Consider the following 24,284-nt stretch of genomic DNA (forward strand, 5'->3'; position numbering starts at 1 on the left):
TTTTATATAAATAATGAAAGTTATTTTTTAATGAAGTGATGAGTTTCTTTTTTTTTCTACATAAAGTATTTGTTTATATGTTTTTACAATTACTGTATATAAAGTTTGAACTATATATATATATAAGAGCAAAATAGTATATATAATTGAATCTGGGTTAACAAATGCAGTAGAATTTATCAAGTACAATACAACCTAGTATCTAATATTTTCTATAAATATATATGACTAAAACAGTGCATAAGGCAATCATCTTTGCTTGAACCAGGAAATTATTGAAAATAGGTATAATTTGAGATTAATATATATATATATATATCCTATAGAGTAATTAATACATAAGTGAAAAATAAGATATAGTAACAAAGAAACTTTTTTAGCTAAGACGTAATCTTGAAAGAAAAACTTAAATATATATATTAATGAAAGAAATTTTAAATCAATGTATAAATGACAAAAAACATTATTATAAATATATTAATGAAAAAACCCAATTATTAATTACTATTCTCTCTTGCAAAATTATATATTAGGAAAGAAATAGGTAAATTAATTTTTCTTTTCTCTCGTTTGCTTGGATTCAAAAAAAATAAATATATATATATTTTAAAAATAAATACATTCTAGGGTACAACTTTACAACATTTGTAGGTACATAATTTTCTCCCACAAGAATTTTCCCTTTTAAATTATGAGTTACAAACATTGGACTCAACGGAAAAGAAACTTATTTCCACTCCAATATACCATAATCGGGTAAACCCAAGGTAGCGCCTCCTCCGGCGAAGCTATTTTCTCCTTTCCAAATTCATACAAAATCCCTAATTTCTATCTCTATCGCCCCCAATTGGCTCCTCCGGCCAACCCACTTCGCCGGTTCTCTGCCCTTCAACGCTGCCAGGTATCTTATATATGTTCGTTACTCTATTTTCAATTTATATATGTTTTGGATTAGAAATTTAAGACATGTAGTGCTGAGCTTAAATTCATGCATATAGGAAAGTTGGAATCCAGGGTAGCATTCTCTATCGGAAAAAAATTAAATCAATTTTTTTGTAAGAGTTGGTTTCCCAAATTAAATTATAAGATTATCTATTTGGAAAGTATATTTGTGCTTCAAAGATTATGAAATTTTGCTTCTTTTGTTTTGGAAAGTGATTTATATACATATTTGTAGTATTGGGATTTTTTGTTTGTATTGATATTTTAAATTTGAAAGTTGAGAATTTCAATTAATGGATCTGAAAATGATTGACTATGGTCAAATGGTTATTAAGGAATTGAGTTTGTTGTTCATGGTAAAAGCACATTCCTTTTCACATTTTGAGCTGAGTTGATACCAAACAAAAGTACCCTATAATTGTGTTCACTAGAATCTTATTAAGTTGTTTTCAATCAGTAGATTCAGATTTTGTTTGTGGGTATGCATTTTCATATAAATATAATGATGAAGGAGGAATTGTTAACCTGGATTTAGTGCATTAGGTCGACATTTAAATCTAATGATGAAGTATTTTGGTTGAGCAATTAGGTTTTGTTTCTTATGGTTTGTTTGGTTTAATTTTAAATTTTATGGGTTATTTTGATTAAATTAGTTTAATTGGGATTGTGATACTATTATTTGGGTGTTATTATGTAAGTATCTATCTCATTGAATGATTGTCCTTGGATTTTCACAAATGATGCAGAGTTTGATTGAAAAATAACTTGGTCTGTTAGCCTCATTCTTGAAATTAATCGTAACTTCAATTTATTTATTTGTTGATTTGTCTAAGCTTCCTCTCTCTCTCTCTCTCTCTCTCTCTCTCTCTCTCTTTTCTGTTAAGTGTTGTTGTTTAACCAAATTATTGAGAAGCAGTACTTATTGAATTATAATTGTGTTTATGGAACGAGTAGTGTGCTTGTTAATGACATTCATAAGTTTGTTGCTTCTGTTTAGTGTGGTCCCTTATAAATTTTAAGCTTGTGTCTTGCTCGTTGATTGCACTAAATTTGTGTTGAAAAGAATCAAGTTTCCCTTAGAACTATGTTGCGATTCAATGGACATATATTAGTGGATTCAAAACTGATTGATCTATTTCTATCATCACGTTGTATTTATATGATGAAAAATGACCAAAGGGGACTTTGGCTGGTTAGCTCATTAATTCTGAGTGTTTCCTTGCTAAACCCCTTTTGAATCGGCTGTTTCTTTGGTTCTTTCTCAAATTCCTCAAACCATCTTCTAATATGATGTTGGTGAATACTGAATAACATAACTGGCACGGCAAGCTCAATACTTTAGTGACTATGGTCAAAGGGTTACATTGGAATTGAGTTCACTGTTCATGGTAAAAGCACATTCTGTTTCGCATTAGACCTTAGTTGATACCAAATGAAAGTGTCCTATAATTGGGTTCAGTAGAATTTTATGATTCATGTTTTAAACCTCCCCGCCTTTGAATAGTTGTTGTATCATATCATTTTAAACACTCCCTGCTTTTGAATAGCTGTTGTATTATATCATTTCAAACACTTCCAGCTTTTGAATAGTTCTGTCTTGGGGGACTCTAATTGGTGCAATGTGACTTGTAAAAATGCAGCAGATGATATTTGTACACCTTTTATACAAGAAAGGTACTCTTAGTACATAGTTGGATAGATGGCGGAAAGAAGGAGAAATTCAAAAACTTCAGAGGGGCATTCTATCAAAGCTTCAGGGATGATCCGGCATGGTACATTTTCGGGGTCAGGTCCTGCTGCTGGCAAGGGAATCTTAGAAACAATACATCGTGCGGAACTACTAGAGACTAAAATTGCAGCTCAGGCTGCTGAGATAAAACAACTTGCAGGGGACAATCAAAGATTGGCTTCTACTCATGTTGCTATGAGGGAAGAGCTTGTAACTGCTGAGCATGAAATACAAAGACTCAAAATGCACATGAGAAATCTCCAGACTGAAAGCGATGTTCAGCTCCGAGTTTTGATTGATAGGATTAAAAGAATGGAAGCTGATATTAGAGCTGGAGAAAGTGTTAGGAATGATCTGCAACAGGCTTGTAAGGAAGCACAGAGCTTGGTCACTGCACGGCGAGAGCTAAATCTTCGAATTCAAGAGGCCACTCAGGAATTGCAGAAAGTCCATAGTGAGATTAAGAGTCTACCAGATTTGCATGCTGAACTTGACAGTTTGCGAAAAGAGCACCAGAGGTTGCGGTGAGTATTGCAAATTGCTAGCTTTAATGATACTTCTAACTTTATTGGATTTATACTACTCAACTTTCATACTATTTACTAATTGCATCATTGACACAATGACTTTTGGCTGAAATCAATTTAATTTAGTGGATGGAGCCATTTCTTTATGCTTCTTTGTCATATAAGCTTAAGACCAAAAGTGCTGTTGCAGTATAGTGTTTAAGCTAGTGATAATTCCTCGTATTGTCTATAGAGAATGGTATAATTGTTCTATCTAATATAACAACTTTCAGTCTAAACAATGTTGGTGTTTCGTACATGAACAAAAACCGTCATCTTTGCGCTTTGAACTATGCTGGAATAATCTCATGTAGTCTGCTAATTCTTGAAGTATGTACTTAAAACAGTGACACATTTGAGTATGAAAAGGGGTTAAACATCAATGAAGTTGAAGAACTGCGAGCAATGGAGAATAATCTTATTTCGATGGCTAGAGAAGTGGAGAAGTTGCGCATTCAAGTCTCTAATGCAGAGAAGAGAGCCCAGGGTAACTTTATTTTCTTGTAGTTGAGGAAGCTTTGTTACTCACAAATTTTCTTTTAGTTAGTTATCTGGTATTAACTAATCCATTTGATACAGCAACAAAATCATCTAGTACAACACCAAATCCATCTAGTACGGCACCAAATTCATATACTGGTGGATACCTGAATCACGAGCTTCCATACCAGCCCCCAATGGAAGGCTCTGCTCCCTATTATGATTCTCATGCTCGATCTAACGTTCAGATGGGTGTTTGGCCACCAGGAGAGGGAATGATTCCGCAAGAAAGTAACAGAGTCATGGCTGCTGCTGGTGCAGCTTTCCCTGATGCAAGGGTTGCGACTGCTCCTTCAACCGGAGTTGATGCTGCCGCTAACTTGGGGGTTGCTGCTGTCCCTACTGGCAGAGGTTCTGTCACGCCTACAAGTGCAGATGCTGCTGTCTCTACCAGCAGAGGTGCTATCACTTCTAATAGAGCAGATGCTGCTGTCCCTGCTGCCAATAGGGGTGCTTCTGGCTCTACTAGTCCTTGACCCTACTCATGGCGAAGGGTGGGTTCAGAAAAAGCTGCTGTTGGTAAATCTCTCCAACAGCTTCGCTGATTTTACAATGCGGGGCGGAGTCATGTGTTTTTATAACGAGGAACTGTATCCCAAGAGGGGCAGCTTAAAAGTTCATATGGTTTGCTCTCAGAGGTCTGTGGTTCGAGTTCTTCCTGGATTAACAATTGTTATAGTTTCTTAGTCTCTCAAATATTGTAGGGTTAGATGTTATAGATGTGGAGTCTAGTTTTAAAAAAAGAAAATAGTGGAGAATAGTAGAACAGATCTCTGTAGCCAGCAATCTCAGCAATCATGCCCTATAAGATTGCAAAATGTTGGGTCCCTGATTTATGAAGAAATAGGCTTCATTGTTAGTTGATATGTGTAGGGGAAGGAAAGCTCAACTGCAAATGTATTGAAAAATCTGTTGAGAATATCTTTAGAAATAGAAAAATGCATATTGTTAACCTGTCTTTGTGCTTCCTTCCTATTATGTTGATGATTTTAAAGTTTTTTTGGGCTAAAAAGAAATACGAATTAGTTGGAACTTGAATAAAAAATAATAATGAAAAGATAAAAGAATTTCTTTTCCTAACATTTTATAGTAAACTTTTTTCGATCTTTATTTTTTCACTATATACTTAATTGTTGTAAATTTAATTTAACTATTAATTTTTCTTGACAAAAAATATTTTCTTACTTATGTTTAAATCTAACAAAAAGAATGAAATTATTTGGAATTATTTGTTTTTTCTCCCTAAAATTCAGGCCACAATTAGAGGATTAAGAAGAAAAAAAAATAGGCACAAAATAATTGCTCTCATATCATATCATGTCTCACATCTAATATTTTCATGTTTATACGCATCTATATCCAAAAAAAATTTTCCCCAAATTTACTTGGAAAAAAAAAACTATCAATAGGAGTGTATTGGTGTTTTGAATGATTAACAGACAATTTCCCCCCAAATTTACTTGGTTCTCCAGTAAGAAATTGAAAGATTGGAACAAAATAAAACATGGGAAGATTATATTAAGCAAAACCGTTAAAAAAACAGTAAAAAACTAAAATATAAAAATGAAAACAAAATATAATATATATTTTATTTATTTTACAAAATGTAGTGTATATGGGTAAATTCATCTTTCTTAATTCTTATAATAATATTTTTTTTACTGATTTTTTTAAAATTCTTTAGGTATTTGCAGTATACAATATTTCACATTTGTAACAGTTAAATATCTAATAATTTATTTTTACGATAAAAATATTAAATATTCATTAAAGATAAATAATTAATATTTTTTCTTTACAACAAAAATACTTAAATTTGCTAAAATATTGCTTTGGTAAGTACCTCTTAGAGTTGTTAATGATATTAACTAAGCAGACATTTGTCACCTTATAATTGGTACATTTCATAATTTTTTTAACAAATATTTTTAATTAGAAAAATAAATTAAAAAGATATTTTAAATTAATTCAAATTTAAAAAATACATATTTTGAGGACAACAATACATAAATGACTGGGGTCATACATATCTAGTGAGTCCTACTAATAAAAATAATGTTTTAGCAAGAATATTTTTACTACAAACAAAAATGATTAAATATTTATCTTTTAACCTATATTGAATATGGGATATTTTTTGCCATAAAAATAAAAAGTTAAAAATATTGGTTGGGTATTTGTGTCTCAAATATTTTTTTTATGAATAAAGAAATTTTTTTAATTCTTATAATAATTTAATATTTTGGCACCGGCAGGGTTTTAGTGGCATTTCATTGCAGTTCAGCTCTTAGCTTCAAAGCATAGCAATCGAGCTAGGGTTTTAGCAGAAGAAAGAGAGAGAGAAAGAGATGTTGTACATAGTGGGATTGGGATTGGGTGACGAGAGAGACATAACTCTTAGAGGCTTAGAGGCAGTGAAGCAATGCGACAAGGTCTACATCGAAGCTTATACTTCTCTTCTCTCTTTCGGTATCTCTTCAGATGGCCTTTCTACCCTGGTACACTTCTTTCTCTTCTCTTCAATTTGGTTACTTTCTTTTGCACCAACTTCCAAAGCTAACAACTTTATTGATTAATTTCATTTTTCATTGGTCAGGAAAAACTTTATGGAAGGCCAGTGATTCTTGCCGATAGAGAAATGGTTGAGGAAAAAGCTGATGAAATACTCTCAGCTGCTCGTGTTTCTGATGTGGCTTTCCTTGTAGTTGGCGATCCTTTTGGGTATGTTCGTTCAATTTTCTGTTTTGCTATTCTTTGTGATTTTTTTTTTCTTGTTTATACTAGAAATTATATCATTTCTTCCTCATTAGATGAATGTTACATGTATGTATATATGCATTGCTGATTTGGGCCATCTTCAAATTCCATGGATATGTAGAAGAAGATAATTGTGATCATAAATATTCTTACTTAGCTGCACAAGGACCTTTGAAAGTCCTTAGATTGTAACTGTTCGTTTTTATTCATTTTGGTCATGTTTGGCAAGTAGTTTTGGATTGGATAAAATCTAATTTGAGACAAATTTATAATTTTTTTTCTCAATTTTCTCAATGAGATTAAATTATCCTATTGTAGTTGGATTAATTGGGTTTTCAGATTCATATTGTCAAACTTTTCTCTAATCTTTATTCAATCTTACTTTCCAAACATGACATATATATACATGCGATTCTTTGTTCAATTTACTTAAATTTCCCTCTATTATTCCTCATGTTTACATATGGACTTCCTATTCAGAGTAACAACTCACACTGATCTTGTTGTTCGGGCAAAGAAATTGGGTATTGTTGTCAAAGTAATACACAATGCTTCGGTGATGAATGCCATTGGAATTTGTGGGTTGCAGCTCTACCGTTACGGAGAGACAATGTCAATACCATTCTTTACTGAAACCTGGAGACCAGACAACTTCTATGAGAAAATTCAAAGCAACCGGAATCTTGGTCTACATACTCTCTGCTTATTAGGTGAGGTGAGACAAGGTTCTCTGAAAGTCTGATAAGAGTTGCAAAATTTGAGATTCTTATTAACACAAACATTTCTTTTTACTTTTGTTATCACAGATATTCGTGTGAAGGAACCCTCCCTAGAATCTTTATGCATGTATGTTTTCAAGTGATTGACCATTTTTTTATTGTACAAAAATCATTTTCAAACACAGCTGTCGAAAATGCTTGACATCCTGTTTGGAATGTCATTTTGCAAAGAATTATGAAAAGAAAGCAATTTTCACCAATTTTTTTTGTTTGGATTGCAAGACCAACTAATGCCTTCTCTTTGTATTTTTTGTTTAATTTTAGAGGGAAGAAGCAGTATGAACCACCTAGGTACATGACAATAAAGACTTCCATTGAGCAACTCCTGGAAGTTGTGTAAGCAAAAGTAGAATCTGGTACGATAACTACTACTATTACTCTATGACTCACTCATGTCTTAACTTTGAATTTCAAAGAACTAAATCAGACTTAGTTTATCAATTTAACATTAAATGTTATTGTATTATGTTGCATTGCAGTCTACAATGAAGACACATAGTGTGTTGGTTTTGCTAGAATTGGAAGTGAAGATCAAATCGTTGTGGCTGGTACAATGAAGCAACTTCAATTGATAGATTTTGGAGCTCCTCTTCACTGTCTTGTCATAACAGGCAATACCCATCCAGTGGAAGAAGAAATGCTGGATTTCTATAGAGTGGGAAAAGAGAATCTGGAGCAAGTAGCTGACAGGACTTTATAATTTTTGGCCTTTGTTTTGATCCTTTGATGTAATAGTTGTGTGCTTTCGTTAGTTGTGGAAGCACACGTTTAAGTAAGGTTGTATTCGAAATTCATCTAATATTATTTGAGTTTTGTTATAAAGTACATTAAGGTGTCCAACACTACTTAAATCGGCATAGGCATCGCATGTGTTTTTGAATATTTTCTTGAGCATTCCCACTGTTGTTAACACTAAGAAAGGGCTATTGTTTGTTACCTCTTCAATTTCATGTTTTTTTCCTATCAAATAGTACTGTAGGAGTGTGCAACTACTCAAATTTTGACATGTTATTATGTATAAAATTAAACTCTTCAAAAGAGTTAATTTATGATTTTAAATGCTGAACAGGAATTAGCACAAGAATTTGACAAATTTCTTCTTTTTTAAGTTGATATTGGTTAATGAGAAATTATATAATGCCTTCTTAACAATGTTCTGTCTTCACAATTTGATTGGCGCCATTCCTTTTTTTTTTTTTTTTTGCATTCTTTATAAATGGATTTCCATATAATCTTGAAATTGTAAATGTCCTTTTTTTTCCTTGACACTTTAATTTTTTTAGTTTAAAACTAGGAATTTTTGCACCTGACATATACCTTTTTTATTTACAAATTATGCTATCCACACTTTTAACTACAAAAATAGTGAGATTTACACACACACACCAAATAGTACATAATTTTCTATCAGAAGACAACTTTTTTGCTCTACTTTTTCCTTCCCTCTCGGCCTTTTTATCTCATTTCACACTATTTTCCATAGGCTAGGAGCACCCATAATACATGATGTAAAAATAAATATATCTTCATTATTTAGAGAAAAATAGTGTATTTAAACTCCATTAAATGTTATACTCTATAAGTATTTTAACTCAAGCTCTATTCTCTCTACATTTAGAAAACATTATTCATCATTGGAATGTTTTTTAATAATATATCTCTCCTCTCACTTTTTCTCATCTTTTCTTATTATTTTACATTTAAAATGAATAAAAATATATATATATATAATATTTAAATGTTATAAATAAAAAAAAAAACATAGAAACTAGTGTATGATGAAATGCAAAAGTTTGATATAAATTAGAAAGAAAAAAAAGAAGTTTTGGTGATGTACTAAGACAGAGTAGAGAAGGTGATAAGAGTACTCTAACATTTCGCCTAAGTAACAATTCACCGCTTATTAATGGTTCTCCTTTGACTTTTGTTGTTTTATATTTTATTTTATTGTTAGAGTATCTCTAATGCTGTAACCACAAAAGTGGCTTGATCACTCTTTGTTAGACCACATGCCATCGAGGCATTGCCAAGTCTGTTTCCATCTTTTGATGCTAGAGACATTGCTTAATAGTGGCAAAAGCAACGTTGCTTTCCTTTTATTTTATTTTAAAATAATATTTTAAGATAAATTATGTACTTTTGGCAACCAACGTAAACGTAATTACTATCATTGGAGATGTTCTTAGAGCATATAAAATATTTTATCAGGACAAAACAAACCTATTAAATGTTCCTCCATTGATTATTTTACATTTTAATTATTTAATCAAAACATATAAAGTATTTTATCAAGAGAAATCATTATAACTTCTATAAACATACAAGTAGATTATCAAAAATATAAATATAGAATTTACCATAAAATAACCGACACAATAAGTTATTATGGAATAATAAAAAAATTATTTTTAATTCTAGAATTTACCAAAATGTAATCTAAATCATATAAAGACTTTCCAAAAAGTAACATTTTTATTTATTTAAATAGGGCCAAAAAGTAATCCAAATAATATATTAAATACGTTATTAAAAGTTAACTACTTAGTAAACAATTGGCAATATAATAATGTAGAAATTACATTTTATATGAACTTTTAATTGATATTTTAAAAAATATGGCTTTTTTTTTAACTTAACTTTTTTATGGCTTTTAATACTTTTTAATCACTTTTGTGGTTTTTTTTCCCATATTTTTGTTATGATGTCTTATTTTGCCATATGTTTGTTTCTAATGATTTTTTTTTACAAATCCAGGAGTAGTAATGTAATTTTCTTTTATTTAAGTTTTTAAAATTTTACAAAGGCATTTAACTTTTTCAGTTTTACTTTTACTTTACCTTTTTTCGATTCAGTTTTTTTCCTTTGTTCCCGAGTGTTCTTTCTTTTTTTCAGTTTTTTGCATGCATTTTGGGTTTGGTGATCGGTGTTGTTGATGAGTATTTTGGGGTGATCGGAGTTGTTTTCGGTCATCGGAGTTGCTGAATAGGAGTTTGGTCGACTGAAATTTTCATAAATTTTGGCTAACGGTCTTGAACGCCGTTGGTATGCGTCGTTTTCCTCGAACTCCGACGGTTCCTGCCGACAATGCAGCCGACAATGCAGGACCTAACGTTAAGGTATCTGGTTTCTTTCAGTGTTTTGGTTTGGTTGTTAGTTTGATTTTTGTTTATTTGAGTTGGAATTGTATATTTCTTTGTATGTTGTTTTCTTTGTTCATATTTTCATTTTTTGTATTTATGTTTATGTTTTTTAAGGGAGGTAATGTTGGTTCTTCATCAACAAGTGTTGATGGCGGTTTGCGTTCTTCCCCTCAAGTTAAGGATTCTTCAAGGATCAAGAGAACTGCTGCTGGGACAAAGAAAGATCGTCAGAGTAGAGTTAAGGTACCTAGTTACCTTGATTTTTGTTTTCGATGTGTATATGTATGTTTTTCCTTTTTGTTGCATCTTTCCCTTGAGGGAAATCTTATATGATATATGTAATTCCCACATATATGATTAATATCATATGCCTTCATCTTGATATCAGATTATGATGAAACTGGCTCTGACTTGCTGTAACTTCAAGTTTAGAGCATGTATTTATATATATATATATATAAATATCTAAATGTGTGTTTGTGTGTGGTTTTGTCAATGAAATAATGATAAAACTTGCTCATACTCCTTGACGTATACTACTAATTTCATACATTCACAGTTCGACATTTAACAAAGTTCAAAGTAACTAGGTCACTAGAAAAACATACATATAAACAAAGTTCAAAGTGCATTCTACAGGTATTGTTTTCTGTTTGTGGTCCCTTGTTTCTTTGATATGGTTTAAGTGTATGATTATGTTTATTATGTTTAGTTTTTTTGTCATGTGTTCTTATGTGGTCCCTAGTTTCTTTTCAATTGATTTACTTTTATCATTTGTTGTTATTTTAATGTTTTAAGTTTCCCTGTTATCTATCTTTTTTTATAATTTTTTTTGACCTTTTTAGGTTCCTAGTTAGTTGTTGATGTTTAGTGCTTTTTTTTTTAAAGTTAATAGTTTATATGTGTTTGGCATTGCTTTCCTTTTTGTGGTTCCTGTTTACTTTTTATGGTTTAATCGTATTATTATGTTTCTTAAGTTTTAGTGTCTTGTAATGTGTTATCATGTGGTCCCTAGTTACTTTTGTGTTGATTTTCTTTTATAATTTTTTGTTATTTTAATGTTAGCTTTTCATTGTTCTATATGTTTTCCACTTTTCTTTTCATTTTATTTTTTATAATTTTTTGTTGGATTTATAGGTACCGAGTTAGTTGTTTATGTTTATTGTTTTATAATAGGTACCTAGTTACCTTGTTTGTTTTCCTCCCTTCATATTATTCATAGTTTCTTTATTCTGTTTAGTGTTATGTTATCAGTCTGTAATTGATTCCCATGTTTGTTTTTAGGATGCGCATTTCAGAATTAAACCTGATAGGCGTTTTGGTAGTAAAGTCCAACAGTGGAATAAGCCTTCTGTTATTAGTGAGATTAAGGCAATTTTAAGTTCGAAACAAAAAGCAATGTTTCGAAGAACTCCATTCGGTCATTTTTTGGATATGCCTGATATTACATTTCAGGCACAGTTATTTCATAGTGTTTTGCTTCGGGAGGTTTATCAAAAAAACGAAGAATCCGAGTTTTGGTTTAACTTGGGTGGCACATTAGTTAGGTTCTCAATTAGTGAGTTTGCCCTCATTACTGGTTTGAAATGTGTGGGCAGTGTTGACTTTGGCATGTTCAAAGAGGCTGATTTAGGGCTTAGGAAATCTCTTTTTCCATTGTACGAAGGTAAACCCAGGAAGGAAGAAAAACTTAGGAAAGAGGAGGTTGCATGTGCGTTTAATGATAAAAACTTGAAGAAGAAAGGTGATGAGGTTGTCGTTAAGTTGGCTATTGTTCATTTGTTAGCCAATTTTTTGTTCGGGACACAAACTGAGACTCGTGTTGACAACTCCTTCTTTGCCATGGTTGATTCTAATTTCGCTGAGATGAAGAAGTTTGCTTTTGGGAAAGTGTTGTGGCAAAGAACTAGGTGTGTGATGCGGGCAGTTTTGAAAGATACGAACGCCATGTATGATTATGTCCCTAGGAAAGCTGATGGGTCACTGGATAACTATAGTTATAAGTGCTATGGTTTCCCTATTGCTTTCCTTATATGGATATATGAGACAATTCCTTCTTGTTCTCAAGCGTTGTGTAGACGAGTTTATTGCTTGTTTCCAAGGATTCTGAATTGGACAAGAAGGGGAAGTGTGTCATATCAATATTTGGTTGATAACGTTCTGTTGGAGGAAGAGGTAATGATTTTGTTTTGTTTTTATTTTTTTTTTGTCATTCTCTTTCTATTTTTTATTATGTTTGTTTTATAGTTGGGTAACTAGTTACTTTGTTACAGTTATTTTGTGTCGTCTGTTTAAAAAAAAAAAATTGATTCTTGCAGTATGATGTTAATGTCATAATGCCTACTACTGAAGAAATGAGACTGCCTATTCTGAGAGGGTTGTCTTTTGAAAGAAAGTTTTTGCCAATAGATCCACCCGATGACGATGCTGCTAGTTCCTCAGATATGCATCAGGATCTTATTGCCATTCAATCAAAATTGGTTGAAGTGCAAGACTCCCAGAAGTCTATATTGATTGCAATTTCTGAATTGAAGGCATCCTTTACATCTGATTTTGCTTCTGTTATATCTTTGTTGGATGGTATTAAGGCATCTATGGCAGCTGGTAATCATAATGTTGGTGGAGAGTTTGAAGATCCTATGCATGCTGAGGCTTCTTCTGAGGTAACTTGTTTCTATTGTGTTGTGTGTTTCCCTTTTATGATGTCTAATTTGGTTCTATTTTGTTTAAAAATTGCTGGTTTTTGTATTCTTAGGATTTTTTTTATGGCCATTCCTCTGGGGGTTACCAAAATGTTGATATTGGTGAGGAGTTGGGGGCTGATTTGGAGCATTCCGTTCAGATTGCTTCACAAATTTTTACTACTGTTAAAGTAAGATCTTATTTTCGTTTTATTTGTTTAAGCAATTGGTTTATTTCCTCCGTGTTTTCTTGTTTGTAATGTAGTATTGGTTGTATATTTTTATTTATTTTTTAGGAGCCAATTAAAGTTGACTCAAGTGTATGCTCAAGTCCTCGAACTCCCACATTTCATGTCTCTAATGCAATATGGAGAGTTATTAATGATTCGGTTGAGAGGCCACTTAAAGAGAGTAGTTCTTTGGAGGATAAAAGTAAGTGGTCAATTGTGATGTATGATGATGCACAAGCAGTTGATACTGGACTGATTTTGGGAAGGAAAAGGCAAGCGAAGCCGAGCGCTGTTGTAAAATCTCCTTTCTTAACAAAATTTGGATCTTCTGAAGTTGGAGTGAAACAAAAAAGAAAGAGGACGATATTGGATAATATTTGTCCCTTTTCCAATGAACTTGGTGATAATTACACTAAAGAACAACTGTCTGAGTTTGACTCCTGGATTAATCGTGATTTGAAGAAAAGGAACAAGTATGTACAACCATTATTTGTTTTAAAGTTTGTTATATGTGTAATATGTATGATTAATTTGTTAACCTTTTTTTTTTTTTTTAATGTATTGTTCAGGTTCAAAAAATATGATGATAATTTTGTGGACCCACCAATTAACTTCATTTTTGTTCATATTTCTGAGAAGACTTGGTTTCATAGCCTTTATTTCTCTGAACAATTCGTTGATTCATCAGTGAGATTCTCCCTTTTTAATTTATCTGGTTTTTCATGTTGGGGTTTTTTTTTTCTTTTTTTTTTACATGGTAATAAGTCTAGTGATTTATTTATGCTATATATTATGATGTTATTGGGTAACCAGTTCCCTTACTGTTTGCTTTGTTGTAGTTCATTGGGTAACTGGTTACCCAAACATTGTAACTGGTTTTGTGTTGATGATGGTCACCAGTTACCCTTGTGTGACAGTTTTCTTGACTGTCATAGTAGATTTGTTTCTACCCATATCATTTTATAATCATGTATTTTTTTATTATGCATCATATTGATGTGATGATGTATTACTTGAGGAGAAATGTTAAATTGTCTAACGATTTGAAGAGAAGAGTATGTACGACTGACACTTGTTTTGGGCAAAACATAGTGTTTATGTATGAAGATTTTAAGAAAAAAGGTAGTGGTGCATTTAAAATAAATGAGAGCTGCGTTGCTTTGAAGATAATGAAGGGGGAATCCATGTTTTGTGCAACTCATTGGAATTTGCTTGATGATGTTGTCATGCCTGTTAATGTGAATGGTCTTATGCACTGGATTTTGTTGCACTTTAATGTACAGCAGAGATCTCTTACGGTGTATGATTCAATGTCTGGTGCAAAGCATGAAAATCATATTTTACCTGTCATTGAGGCATTTTTTGTTTTGATTCCTCTTCTATTGGAGATGATTGATTTCTATGTTCATAAAGTCTTGATGTTAGCTCGTATGATGTGGCAGAGAATGAGGCTTTGAAGTTGAGCATTGCTAAAGGCATTCCTCAACAAACTGATTGGTTAGTTTGTTTATTTGATTTTAGTTTTTTTTTTTTTTTTTTTTGTGTTTAGTTTTGTTTATATGTTCTTAGTTGTTTTTTTTTTTTACTTTTTTCTATTATGCAGTGATTGTGGGGTGTTTTCTACTTATTTTGCTGAGTAAATAATTCTTGGGAAGGAGAATGAGATGCCTAAAAATATTGATGTTCGTCTCCTTCACAAAGACATTGCTGTCAGCTTGTACTATCATGGAAAGAACAAAGAACTTGAGGGATACTTAACTAGCGAAGAGTTCATTGAGAAGCTTCTGGAGAGGAGACAAAAAAGAATGAAAATTGCTGCATAGGCTTTTAGTGATATTATATTTCTTTTGGTTTTTTATCTTTGCTACAACTGTAATTAAATGATGAATCAATTTATAGTTTAACAGTTAGCTTTTTTAAATTTCTGCTTATGTAAAACATTGGGATTCTTAAGGTCATTTTATATATACATATTAGTATATCGTTTTGTTAATTCTTTTGCTGCAAGCGTTGGGAAGAATGATTTAGAGGGTAACCAGGTACCTAGGTTGTTTATTTGCTAACATATCGAGGGTAACTGGTTACTTAATTGTTTTTTTTTTTAATTTTTTCCCCATTGGTTTGTTGTTTGTTAATTACAATTATTAATATATATTTTAGATAACACTTTAAAGTAGGTAGCTAGTTTTCTGTTTGTTTTTGTATTTTTTTTCCACTGTTTTATGGAATAATTTGAGGGAAACTAGTTCCCAGTTGGGTTGTTTAACTAATTTTATTGGTGATATTCGAGCAAGAATGATTTGGAGGGTAACCAGGTACTCAGGCTGTTTGTTTCCTAATATACTGAGGGTAACTGGTTACTTAAGTGTTTTTTTTTTTTTTCCGCCTAAGCTTGTCTTTTTTATAGTTATGCAACCAGTTTATTAAGTTAATATTAAAGTAACTTTAATATTATATATAGAGGAGTTTGTGATAGAAGAAAGTAAATGTTTTAATTTTTTTTTTTTTGGCTTTTAGATTGTTATAGTGGGGTAATTTATCTTGTATTGAAATTTTAGGGTAACCAGTTACCTATATCGTTGTTTTTGTTGTTAATTTTTGGTAACTGGGTACGATCATTTTTTTTTTCGTCATGGTTTATTTATAGTGATGGTAGCATTGAAAAATAAGAAGCAAACAAATCCAAGAAATTATTTTGAAAGGATTTTATAAGTTTGCATAATCAATCAATGTGTTTCATTTTGAAACAATCTTATTAAAATACTGAATGATACTTGATGAATATGAAAGTCTCTCTTTCAATGAGTAAAGCTATGAAAGGTTTGTTTTGCTGTAGAATATGAATCTATGTCTTTGGCTTTTTCTGTTTGTTTGGCTTCTCAAATGGAGGATTCCTGCAAGTCTTCCTGTTATGTCCTGGTTGTGCACATTTCCCACAGGTGATTATTACTTTATGTTCCCCTCTTGATCTTATTTGTTTCTTTCTTGGTCTTCCTGCAGGGATTGTTGCATTTGGAGGCATCACTATTATGTCCAAGTGTTGTGGGAGATTCCATTCATCTTTATGTCGCAAAGGATGAACATTTTCTTGATACAATGCTTTCAACGTTTCTGTTCTGTAGAATTTTGCACAATAATCATACACACTCAAGTTTCTCTTTGCAATGACAGCCACTGCCTGGCCACAAGGTATTTCATCTTCTTGGAACCTATTGCAAGTACATGTTCTATTATGTATATTTACTGTGAAATTTATCCCCTTTTGATTACGAACTTGGTATTCTATTGTGTTGAAAGGCAAGACCTAAAAATAGTTTGTCATGAAATCGAATCAAATAATAAACATTTTAACTAGACTTAAGATTTAAAGTAACTAGTTATGCTTCTGTGTAAATTTTTTTTTTCCTGTTCTTATGGAAGGTAACTGGTTACCATCTATTGACAGAATAAGGATTTGTAAGAATATGTTTAGTTGCATACCTCATACTTCATTTTTGAAACAATGTCATGTCTCAATTCATTCTCTGTTGCTGTAGAGACTTTTGTGAATGTTCCATTTGCATTATTTGAGTTGTTCCAAACCCACTTTTGAACCAAACTTCTAAGGCATTCAACCAAGATATCAATGGGGAGATTTCTTGCAGCTTTTAGTGCAGCGTTGAGTGATTCTACGATGTTGGATGTCATCATGGTGTATCTTTTTGTTGGCGAGTATGATCTTGCCCAAGTTTCATACTTGGCTTTTTCTAAATAGGGCTTAATGCGTCTATCAATTCTATCAAGGCCTCTCATGTAGTGTTCACATTCTGTCTTTGTGTATGCTTTTGCTGCTGCAATGAATTTCATTTGTAGCTCTTCTCCATGGCTCCCATACTTGCCTTTCAAATTATTGAGTAAGTGAAACATGCAAGCTCCATGGAAAGCATTTGGGTACACCATATGTACTGCATTTTCTATGCTCTTATGTCTGTAAGAAACTATAGCCAATCCTGTGGAGTACAAATATTTTAAAATAAAAAAACAAAAATTAAGTATTTTTCAATTTGTTTTTTTATTTTGGTGAAGGTAACCAGTTACTTTGTTCAGATTCTAAAAGAAATAACATGTATTTGTGTATTTTGTTTTGGTAAAATGTTCCCATTTGTTTGTAAACAAGAATATATTGTTGAAGCTATCATACCTTTGGGTTCTCCATAGGTGTCTCACAGTTTGGAGAAGAACCAAAGCCATGAGTTATCATTTTCAGAGTCTGCTATTCCAAAAGCCAACACGAAAATGTTGTTGTTTGAATCTAACGTTGATGCTGAAAATAGGGTACCACCATGTGCATTTTTCAAGAAAGTTCCATCAACAACAATTATAGGCCTCAAGTATCTCCAACCCTTGATTGAGTTAGAGAAAGCTATGTATAGGTATTTGAATCTATCTTCCTTGTCTGTGGGTAGGTGTGTTATTGTTCATGGATTTGCTTGCTTCAACATGTAAAGATATATTGGCAACTTTTGATATGAATCATCGGGGTTCCCTCTTACTAGACGCAAAGCTTTCTCTCTTGATCTCCATGCTTTTGTGTATCCCATAGTTACTCCGAAGTCATCATTCATATCATTCATGATGTCATTTGGAGTGTAATTTCTTTTGATTGACTTGTACTTATTCTTTATTAATTCCCCAACTACGATGCTTTTTGCTTGCCTATGGTCTTCCAAAACAATTTCAACAGAGCAAGTGTGACTTGGATTGCATTTTCGTACCTTGAATAAATCTTGATTTCTGTACTTAGATGCTCTCACCAACCATTTGCATGTTTCATCTGCGCAAGTAACTAGGTACTCTCTAGGTTCTGATCTTTTTGTTTTGAACTGGAAGTTATGCAACATTGCATAGTAGCTAAGAGATGATTTGACTGTGTTCTTATCCTTGTAAATTTGCCCTTGCTCTATTGTGTTCACTCTGTAATCAGATATTACTAGTTGGATTTCATCCAACTTCTTTTTTCTTTTTGTATTGTCCTCAATTATGAAATCAGCTACTTCTTCAGCAAAATGAGGTATGTATGACACATTTATGCCCTCATTTGTTGTGCTTGACATTCCTTCTTCAAGTAACATTTGTTCATTGATGGAAGCTTGGTTTGCTTGCATTAATAATGTCCCCACCTCCATTTCTGCTGCTGTAGCTTTCTGATTTGCTAATAGAAGAAGGTCATTTTCATTGCTTGATTCTTGAACTAAAGTGACACACAATGGTAAGTCTGTTATTTTAGCAGCAACTTTTTTCTTTATTTCCAGAAAAAACAACACTGAATTGTCTGTTACAACCTTCATTGGTGGTGTTCCTTTTTCTACTTGATAAGAAACTTCAATAGTTGCTGTTTTTTCCTTTATCTCATTTTTTATCAAATTCACCAAGTTGTCAAGAGAACAATTTGGTAGTATTAATATCCCAGTCATTGTGTACCCTTGGTACTCGTTTTTTTCATTCCAATTGCCTCCATATTGAACCAAAGAAGTAATATTGTCCATATCTGTAAAATTTGGCAATTTTTTAAGTAGTTAGTTGGTTCTAAATGGGCTAGGTAACTGGTTAACTTAATATTTAATCACATCTTCTTCTGAAACATTTAGCTTTTGTAGGGTAACTGGTCACACTTTGTTTTATATATTTTTTGTTTTTCCAATTAGTTATATATATTGATTGTTGTTGCAGGTTAACTTGTTACACTCAGTTTTGAACATTGACCTTTTTTTTTTTTTACAGGGTAACTGGTTACCTTAATATTGAATCATATATTGCCTATTTTTACACTTAGTTATATATAGTTGTAATTTCCTCTTACTTTTATATATTGGCTGTTTTTCAGGGTAACTGGTTACCCTATTGCAGTAAATCTTCACAGCTACATCAAATAATTTTTTATTTTTTTTTATTGTAAAGACAAATTTGAATGTAAAATTTTTAGAGTTCTTGTTTCTTGTCTATTTTTTTTGGTTAATCAATGTACACAAACCAGTGTGAAGGTAACTGGTTCCCTTAATCTGTAGTCCCATACCCTACTGAACATTTAGTTGAATTTATTGATTGTTTTTCCAAGTAACTGGTTGTCCTAATGTTTCTGAATGTTTTGGCTGTTAAAATTCACACCAATATCAAATTATTCTTTTTATTGCAAAGACAAATTAGGATGTAAAAATTTCAGAGTTCTTGTCTCTTGTTTTTTTTTTGGTTAATCAATGTACACAAACTAGTGAGCTTGGATAATTTTTTTTCAATTTTTTAGTTTATAAATTGTTTGTGTTTTTCAGCAAGCACATTATGATCATGATCATTTCATTATAATCAAGATAATAGTTCATCTATAATTTTTGATTTTGTATGCAAATAATATAGTTTTATGTAGAAGATTTAAGGTAGTTTGGAAAAAAAAAAGGAAGAAAATGACAATAGAACAGAGTTGACAGAGGATACGATTTCTTGCAAACCTTGGTTCTTGATCGTGTAGTGGATATGCAGGTCGTCGGAATCTTCAAAGATTGCAGCTCGTATGATTGGAAGAATGTTGGAATTTTTTTGATTTCTGCAGAAAGGGACTAGTGCTTTAGTGATCAGATTTTTCTTAAATTTTTTTGGCAGAAGCTGAGGTCAAACCTTTGCTAGAGTTGGTCGATTGTTGTGGTGATCGTCGGAGATACGATTTGTTGCCGGAGAAGAAAGCTATCACCGGAGAATGGAGTGCCGGAGATGGATGGAATTTGCAGATTGTTACATGGTTTTTTGGAGGAAAGTTTAATCGTGTTTCAGGCATGAACAAAATGAGTAGAGGAGGATTGAATTGGTAATTACATTTGTATCCCTATTTTGTGCTGATGTGTTGTTGTTTAAATTTCAATTGTGGTATGTACTTAATTTTCCCATAATCTAAGTTTTCCTTATATGAAATCTTCCATACATATTATAAAAAGATTGATTCTCATATTTTTGCACAATTATGGCTAAAAACCCATATTTATGAAAAATCTCCTATAATAATCGGCTTTGAGTGTCTACACTGTGAAAAAGAATTGATTTCAGAATGGTACTAAGTTAGCCGTTAAGTTGAATATAGGGAAAGCTTATGATGGAATATAATGTAAATTTATTTGTGGGCTGGTCATGCTAAAAAGCTAAAACATAGCCTTGTTTGGGTTGAGAAAATAGTGAATATCATCATCACTTTTGTCAGTTTCTCTTTTGTGATTAATGATGAGATCAAAGGAGAATTATCCTCCAACATGGTCTAAAACGAAAAGATCCTTTCTTTTCTCTCTTTGTTTCTTTCATGTGCATAAGCCTATGACTCTCCTTAGGGCATCGATTTTTAGAGTCTTTGATGGATCCAATCTTCACGAGGTAATACATGTTATTGATTTGAGTTGTTGAAGGCTCTTATGATCTTGAAGATAAATGCATGTAGCACATTGTCTGAGTCATTGTTTAGCAAAATAAGCTTCCATCTTTTAAAACTTCACCATGATGCGATGGGGTTTTTCTAGTATTAGAATACTAGAAATGTAATGTAAAAGTTTTTGGTAATATAAATAAAGTAGTATTTTGACAAGATATTTGAAAAGAAATTTGTGAAAATAATTTTTGTTTTAGGGATTTTGTATTATGGTCTATTTTGATAATTTTTTGTAAAATGATATTTGTCTAAAATTCAACTAATTTTTAAAATTTTTTGACTAACTAATTGAATTTTTCAATCATTTATCTTAATTTTTAACTAGTTATTTAAATTAAATTATTTTATAAAATATTATTAAAACTAAGAGAAAATACAATATAAATTTAAAAAATAGAACATTTTGCCAGAGTTTTTTTCTACTTAGTACTATTTTAATAATAATAATAAGAAGTGGGCCACTGAAATGGCACGTGGCAGTATTTTATTGGCCAGCGAAAGAATAGTAGGGAAAGTCCTAAGCTTTATATTCAACATTTATTTTTCCTTAATTTCTTTTTAATATTTATTGGCTTTTGCTGTTGGGTTCGTCATTAATCATCGTCTTCCTCTTTACAACAACTGCGGACGACTCCGAATTTTGCCGTCTATCGATCCAATCAGCCATGGCCGAGGTAACAAATCTTCTCTCCCCATTTCACTTCGCAGAAAATACAACTTTTCAATTTTTTTTTTTTTGGAAGAGAAAAAATCGGAATTTTGAATAGGAAAAAACAAACTCGTTTCTCTATTTACGTTGTTTTCAATCAGGAGATTCAGATTTTGTTTGTGCACATGCTTTTTCATATATAAATACATATGTATTGTATTGGGTCGCGACTATTTGTTTTTTTACATCGAGTTATTTGTTGTTTCGGGATTGGATTACTGCAAAATCTGGGTGAAAATCTGAGGATTTATTTGATGAACCGTTAAGTTTAGTGCATTAGGTTGACATTTGAATCTAATGATGAAGTATTTTGGTTGAGCAAGGTTTTGTTTCTTTTTTGTTATTTTGTTTGATTTAGTTTTAAATTTCATGGGTTATTTTTAAAAAAAAAAAATTACATTCGGGATTGTGATACTATTATTTGGGTGAAATTATATTTCAACAAGTATCTAGGTCATTGAATGATTGCCCTTGGGTTTTCCACAAGTGATGTAAAATTTGATTGGAAAAGAACTTGGTCCACTAGTTTCATTCTTGAAATTTGAGTGTTGTTTTTTTGATACAGTGGGATTTGAATTGAATCCCTCTCCCTCCCCACAATTTTGAGTGTTGTTTTACCAAATTATTGAGAAACTGTACTTGTTGAATTCTAATTGTGTTAACGGAATGAGTAGTGTGCTTGTTGATGACATTTATAAGTTTGTTGTTTCTGTTTAGTGTGGTCTCTTATAAATTTAAGCTTGTGTCTTGGTCTTGCTCTTTGGTTGCACCAAATTTGTGTTGAAAAAGAATCAACTTTCCATTAGAACTACATTGCAATTCAACGCACATCTTTTAATGGATTCAGAACCGATTGATCTATATCTATCATCAAATTGTATAGATTTATTTATTAAAAAAAAAGAAGACCAAAATGAACTTTGGCTGGTTAGCTCACTAATTCTGAGTGTTTCCTTGTTAGAGCTCCTTTTGAATAGTCCATTTCTCTGATTGTGATTCTAGCTCAAATTCTTTAATCCATCTTGTAATATGAAGATGGTGAACACTGGATAGCATAACTGGCATGACATGCTTGATTCAATTTAGTGACTTAATGACCAGACTCAATTGCTAGTGTCTACAATCTCTCTACTGTTTCTCTGATCTGATTCTTAAACTCTCCAAACCATCTTCTAATATGAAGTTGGTGAACACTGAATGGCATAATTGGCATGACAAGCTTGATACAATTTAGTGACTTAGTGACTAGACTCACAATTTCTACCATCTCTCATTTCAGTTCAACTTTTTCTTCTATTGCTTGCCAGATTGAGCTGAAAACAGCACCTGCGGATTTTCGGTTCCCTACAACAAATCAAACTAGACATTGTTTCACCCGTTACATTGAATTCCACAGGTGCCCTTTCCCCATTTTTCTTTTTTTGGTCAATATGTCTTCTTGGTATTAAATTACTTACATATGGGATTTTGTTTCACCTATCAACATGTTTACATAGGTGCTTGGCAGCAAAGGGTGAAGAGTCTGGCGAATGTGAGAAATTCGCTAGATATTACCGCTCTCTCTGTCCTGGTGAATGGGTGAGTACAAAGGCTTATTTGTGTTCAGTCAAGAATCCTGTTTGCTTTGATGATCAAAGATTGAAGTATTAGCCTTCATATGCTTGACGAAAACAACAGCGTTTTAAAATGACATTTTTTGTTTTGACTTTAATGGCAGGTTGAGAAATGGAATGAACAAAGGGACAATGGAAATTTCCCAGGTCCTCTTTGATGCTACAGTATGATTTGGCTTGGAAATTTCTGATTATCTTGTTTGTTTTATTGAAGCTAGTTGCATGACATTTTTTGTTGAATCAATGTTAATAAGGCAACTGTTTGGATCTCATTAAACCTGTTGAAAATTTATGCTTTGTTACTTGGCATGGACAAAATTGTTCATGAAATTAAGATGAACTTGACTGTTTTGTTTGATCTTTTTCAGTTATAATTTTGTTTCATTGAACGAGGGATAAGTGGAAACAAAATCTAGGTAAGTCTACAAATATCATATTATGTTTGAGTCGGTATAAGCTACATGTCAGTGTAGGCTTTTGGATTCTACCTATAAAAAAGTCTGAAACAGAAAAATCAAGTAGTTGTGCGAACAATTTGTTATGAAATAATTTCAGCTTATCATCTTTGGTTTCTTTCTGTGGATCTTTCTCTTTGCTCAACATTAATACTATGTTTGGCAATTTGGAAAGCCAAGATGGAGAATATTTGAAAAAGGAAAGACTCAATACCCACTTTTTGAAACTCTCTTAGTTTTTTACCCACATTTAAAAAAAATTAATTTTATACCCAGATTTTTTTTTTAATAAACTTCAGTATATCATTCCTCTTTCTTCTCACTCATTCACTTACACCAACCATTGCATTCATGATAGACAAGTCAAGATCCATCATCGATTACATTTTACAAGCTACTTAAGAAGAGGCTGGAAGAATTATATTATAATCATTATAAATGAGGGTAGTATGGTAATGTCCAATTTTACCCAATTCTAACTAAACTACTTTTGTGGATATTTATAATTAAATTAATATAAAATTGGATATGAATCAACTTCTCCCTAGAATTATTATAGGGTAGGTAACTATTTGGCACCCTGTGTTTTTACAAAATATCATTTTGGTACTTTCTGTTTTCAATAATATTCATATGGTACTCTGTATTTAAAAATCGTACATATTTAGTACCCTAAACTCAAATTTAATTAATAAAATTTTA

At 31.9% G+C, this 24,284-nt stretch overlaps 3 protein-coding genes and 1 pseudogene across 4 annotated transcripts; 3 read left to right on the forward strand and 1 right to left on the reverse strand.

The window, feature by feature from the left end:
* The first annotated feature begins 644 nt into the window (after positions 1-644).
* LOC133783029 (protein FLX-like 4) lies at positions 645-4,732 on the forward strand. 2 transcript variants are annotated; one of them, XM_062222547.1, is made up of 4 exons: positions 645-901; positions 2,583-3,195; positions 3,585-3,724; positions 3,817-4,732. In XM_062222547.1, exons 2-4 carry the CDS (start codon positions 2,642-2,644, stop codon positions 4,251-4,253), a joined length of 1,131 nt encoding a protein of 376 aa, XP_062078531.1. In that variant the 5' UTR covers positions 645-901; positions 2,583-2,641; the 3' UTR covers positions 4,254-4,732. The 2 variants fall into 2 exon arrangements, with proteins under 2 accessions (XP_062078531.1, XP_062078532.1); XM_062222548.1 differs by having other exon boundaries at positions 2,586-3,195.
* Positions 4,733-6,030: 1,298 nt separating this feature from the next.
* Positions 6,031-8,249, forward strand: LOC133783030 (probable diphthine methyl ester synthase; annotated as a pseudogene).
* Positions 8,250-16,209: 7,960 nt separating this feature from the next.
* On the reverse strand, positions 16,210-17,303 carry LOC133785888 (uncharacterized). The gene is made up of 2 exons (XM_062225103.1): positions 16,845-17,303; positions 16,210-16,668 (listed from the first exon to the last, which is right to left on the reverse strand). Exons 1-2 carry the CDS (start codon positions 17,301-17,303, stop codon positions 16,210-16,212), a joined length of 918 nt encoding a protein of 305 aa, XP_062081087.1.
* Positions 17,304-21,360: 4,057 nt separating this feature from the next.
* On the forward strand, positions 21,361-23,478 carry LOC133783032 (cytochrome c oxidase subunit 6b-2). Its single transcript, XM_062222549.1, has 4 exons — positions 21,361-21,479; positions 22,822-22,910; positions 23,011-23,092; positions 23,232-23,478. The coding sequence occupies exons 1-4, from the start codon at positions 21,471-21,473 to the stop codon at positions 23,283-23,285; spliced, it is 234 nt and encodes a 77-aa protein (XP_062078533.1). The 5' UTR covers positions 21,361-21,470; the 3' UTR covers positions 23,286-23,478.
* The last annotated feature ends 806 nt before the right edge of the window (positions 23,479-24,284 follow it).

Source organism: Humulus lupulus, chromosome 6, assembly GCF_963169125.1.
Source record: "Humulus lupulus chromosome 6, drHumLupu1.1, whole genome shotgun sequence".
NCBI classification, from domain to species: Eukaryota; Viridiplantae; Streptophyta; class Magnoliopsida; order Rosales; family Cannabaceae; genus Humulus; species Humulus lupulus.

Excerpts from the sequence above, each read along its gene's own strand:
- LOC133783029 (XM_062222547.1), top strand. The coding sequence starts at position 2,642 with ATGGCGGAAAGAAGGAGAAATTCAAAAACTTCAGAGGGGCATTCTATC. Across the intron at positions 3,196-3,584 it reads AAAGAGCACCAGAGGTTGCG|TGACACATTTGAGTATGAAA; the intron begins GTGAGTATTGCA and ends TACTTAAAACAG. Across the intron at positions 3,725-3,816 it reads TGCAGAGAAGAGAGCCCAGG|CAACAAAATCATCTAGTACA; the intron begins GTAACTTTATTT and ends CATTTGATACAG.
- LOC133785888 (XM_062225103.1), bottom strand. The coding sequence starts at position 17,303 with ATGGTGTACCCAAATGCTTTCCATGGAGCTTGCATGTTTCACTTACTC. Across the intron at positions 16,669-16,844 it reads TTTCAAAAATGAAGTATGAG|GTCTTGCCTTTCAACACAAT; the intron begins GTATGCAACTAA and ends AACTATTTTTAG.
- LOC133783032 (XM_062222549.1), top strand. Across the intron at positions 22,911-23,010 it reads CGTTACATTGAATTCCACAG|GTGCTTGGCAGCAAAGGGTG; the intron begins GTGCCCTTTCCC and ends ATGTTTACATAG. Across the intron at positions 23,093-23,231 it reads CTCTCTGTCCTGGTGAATGG|GTTGAGAAATGGAATGAACA; the intron begins GTGAGTACAAAG and ends CTTTAATGGCAG.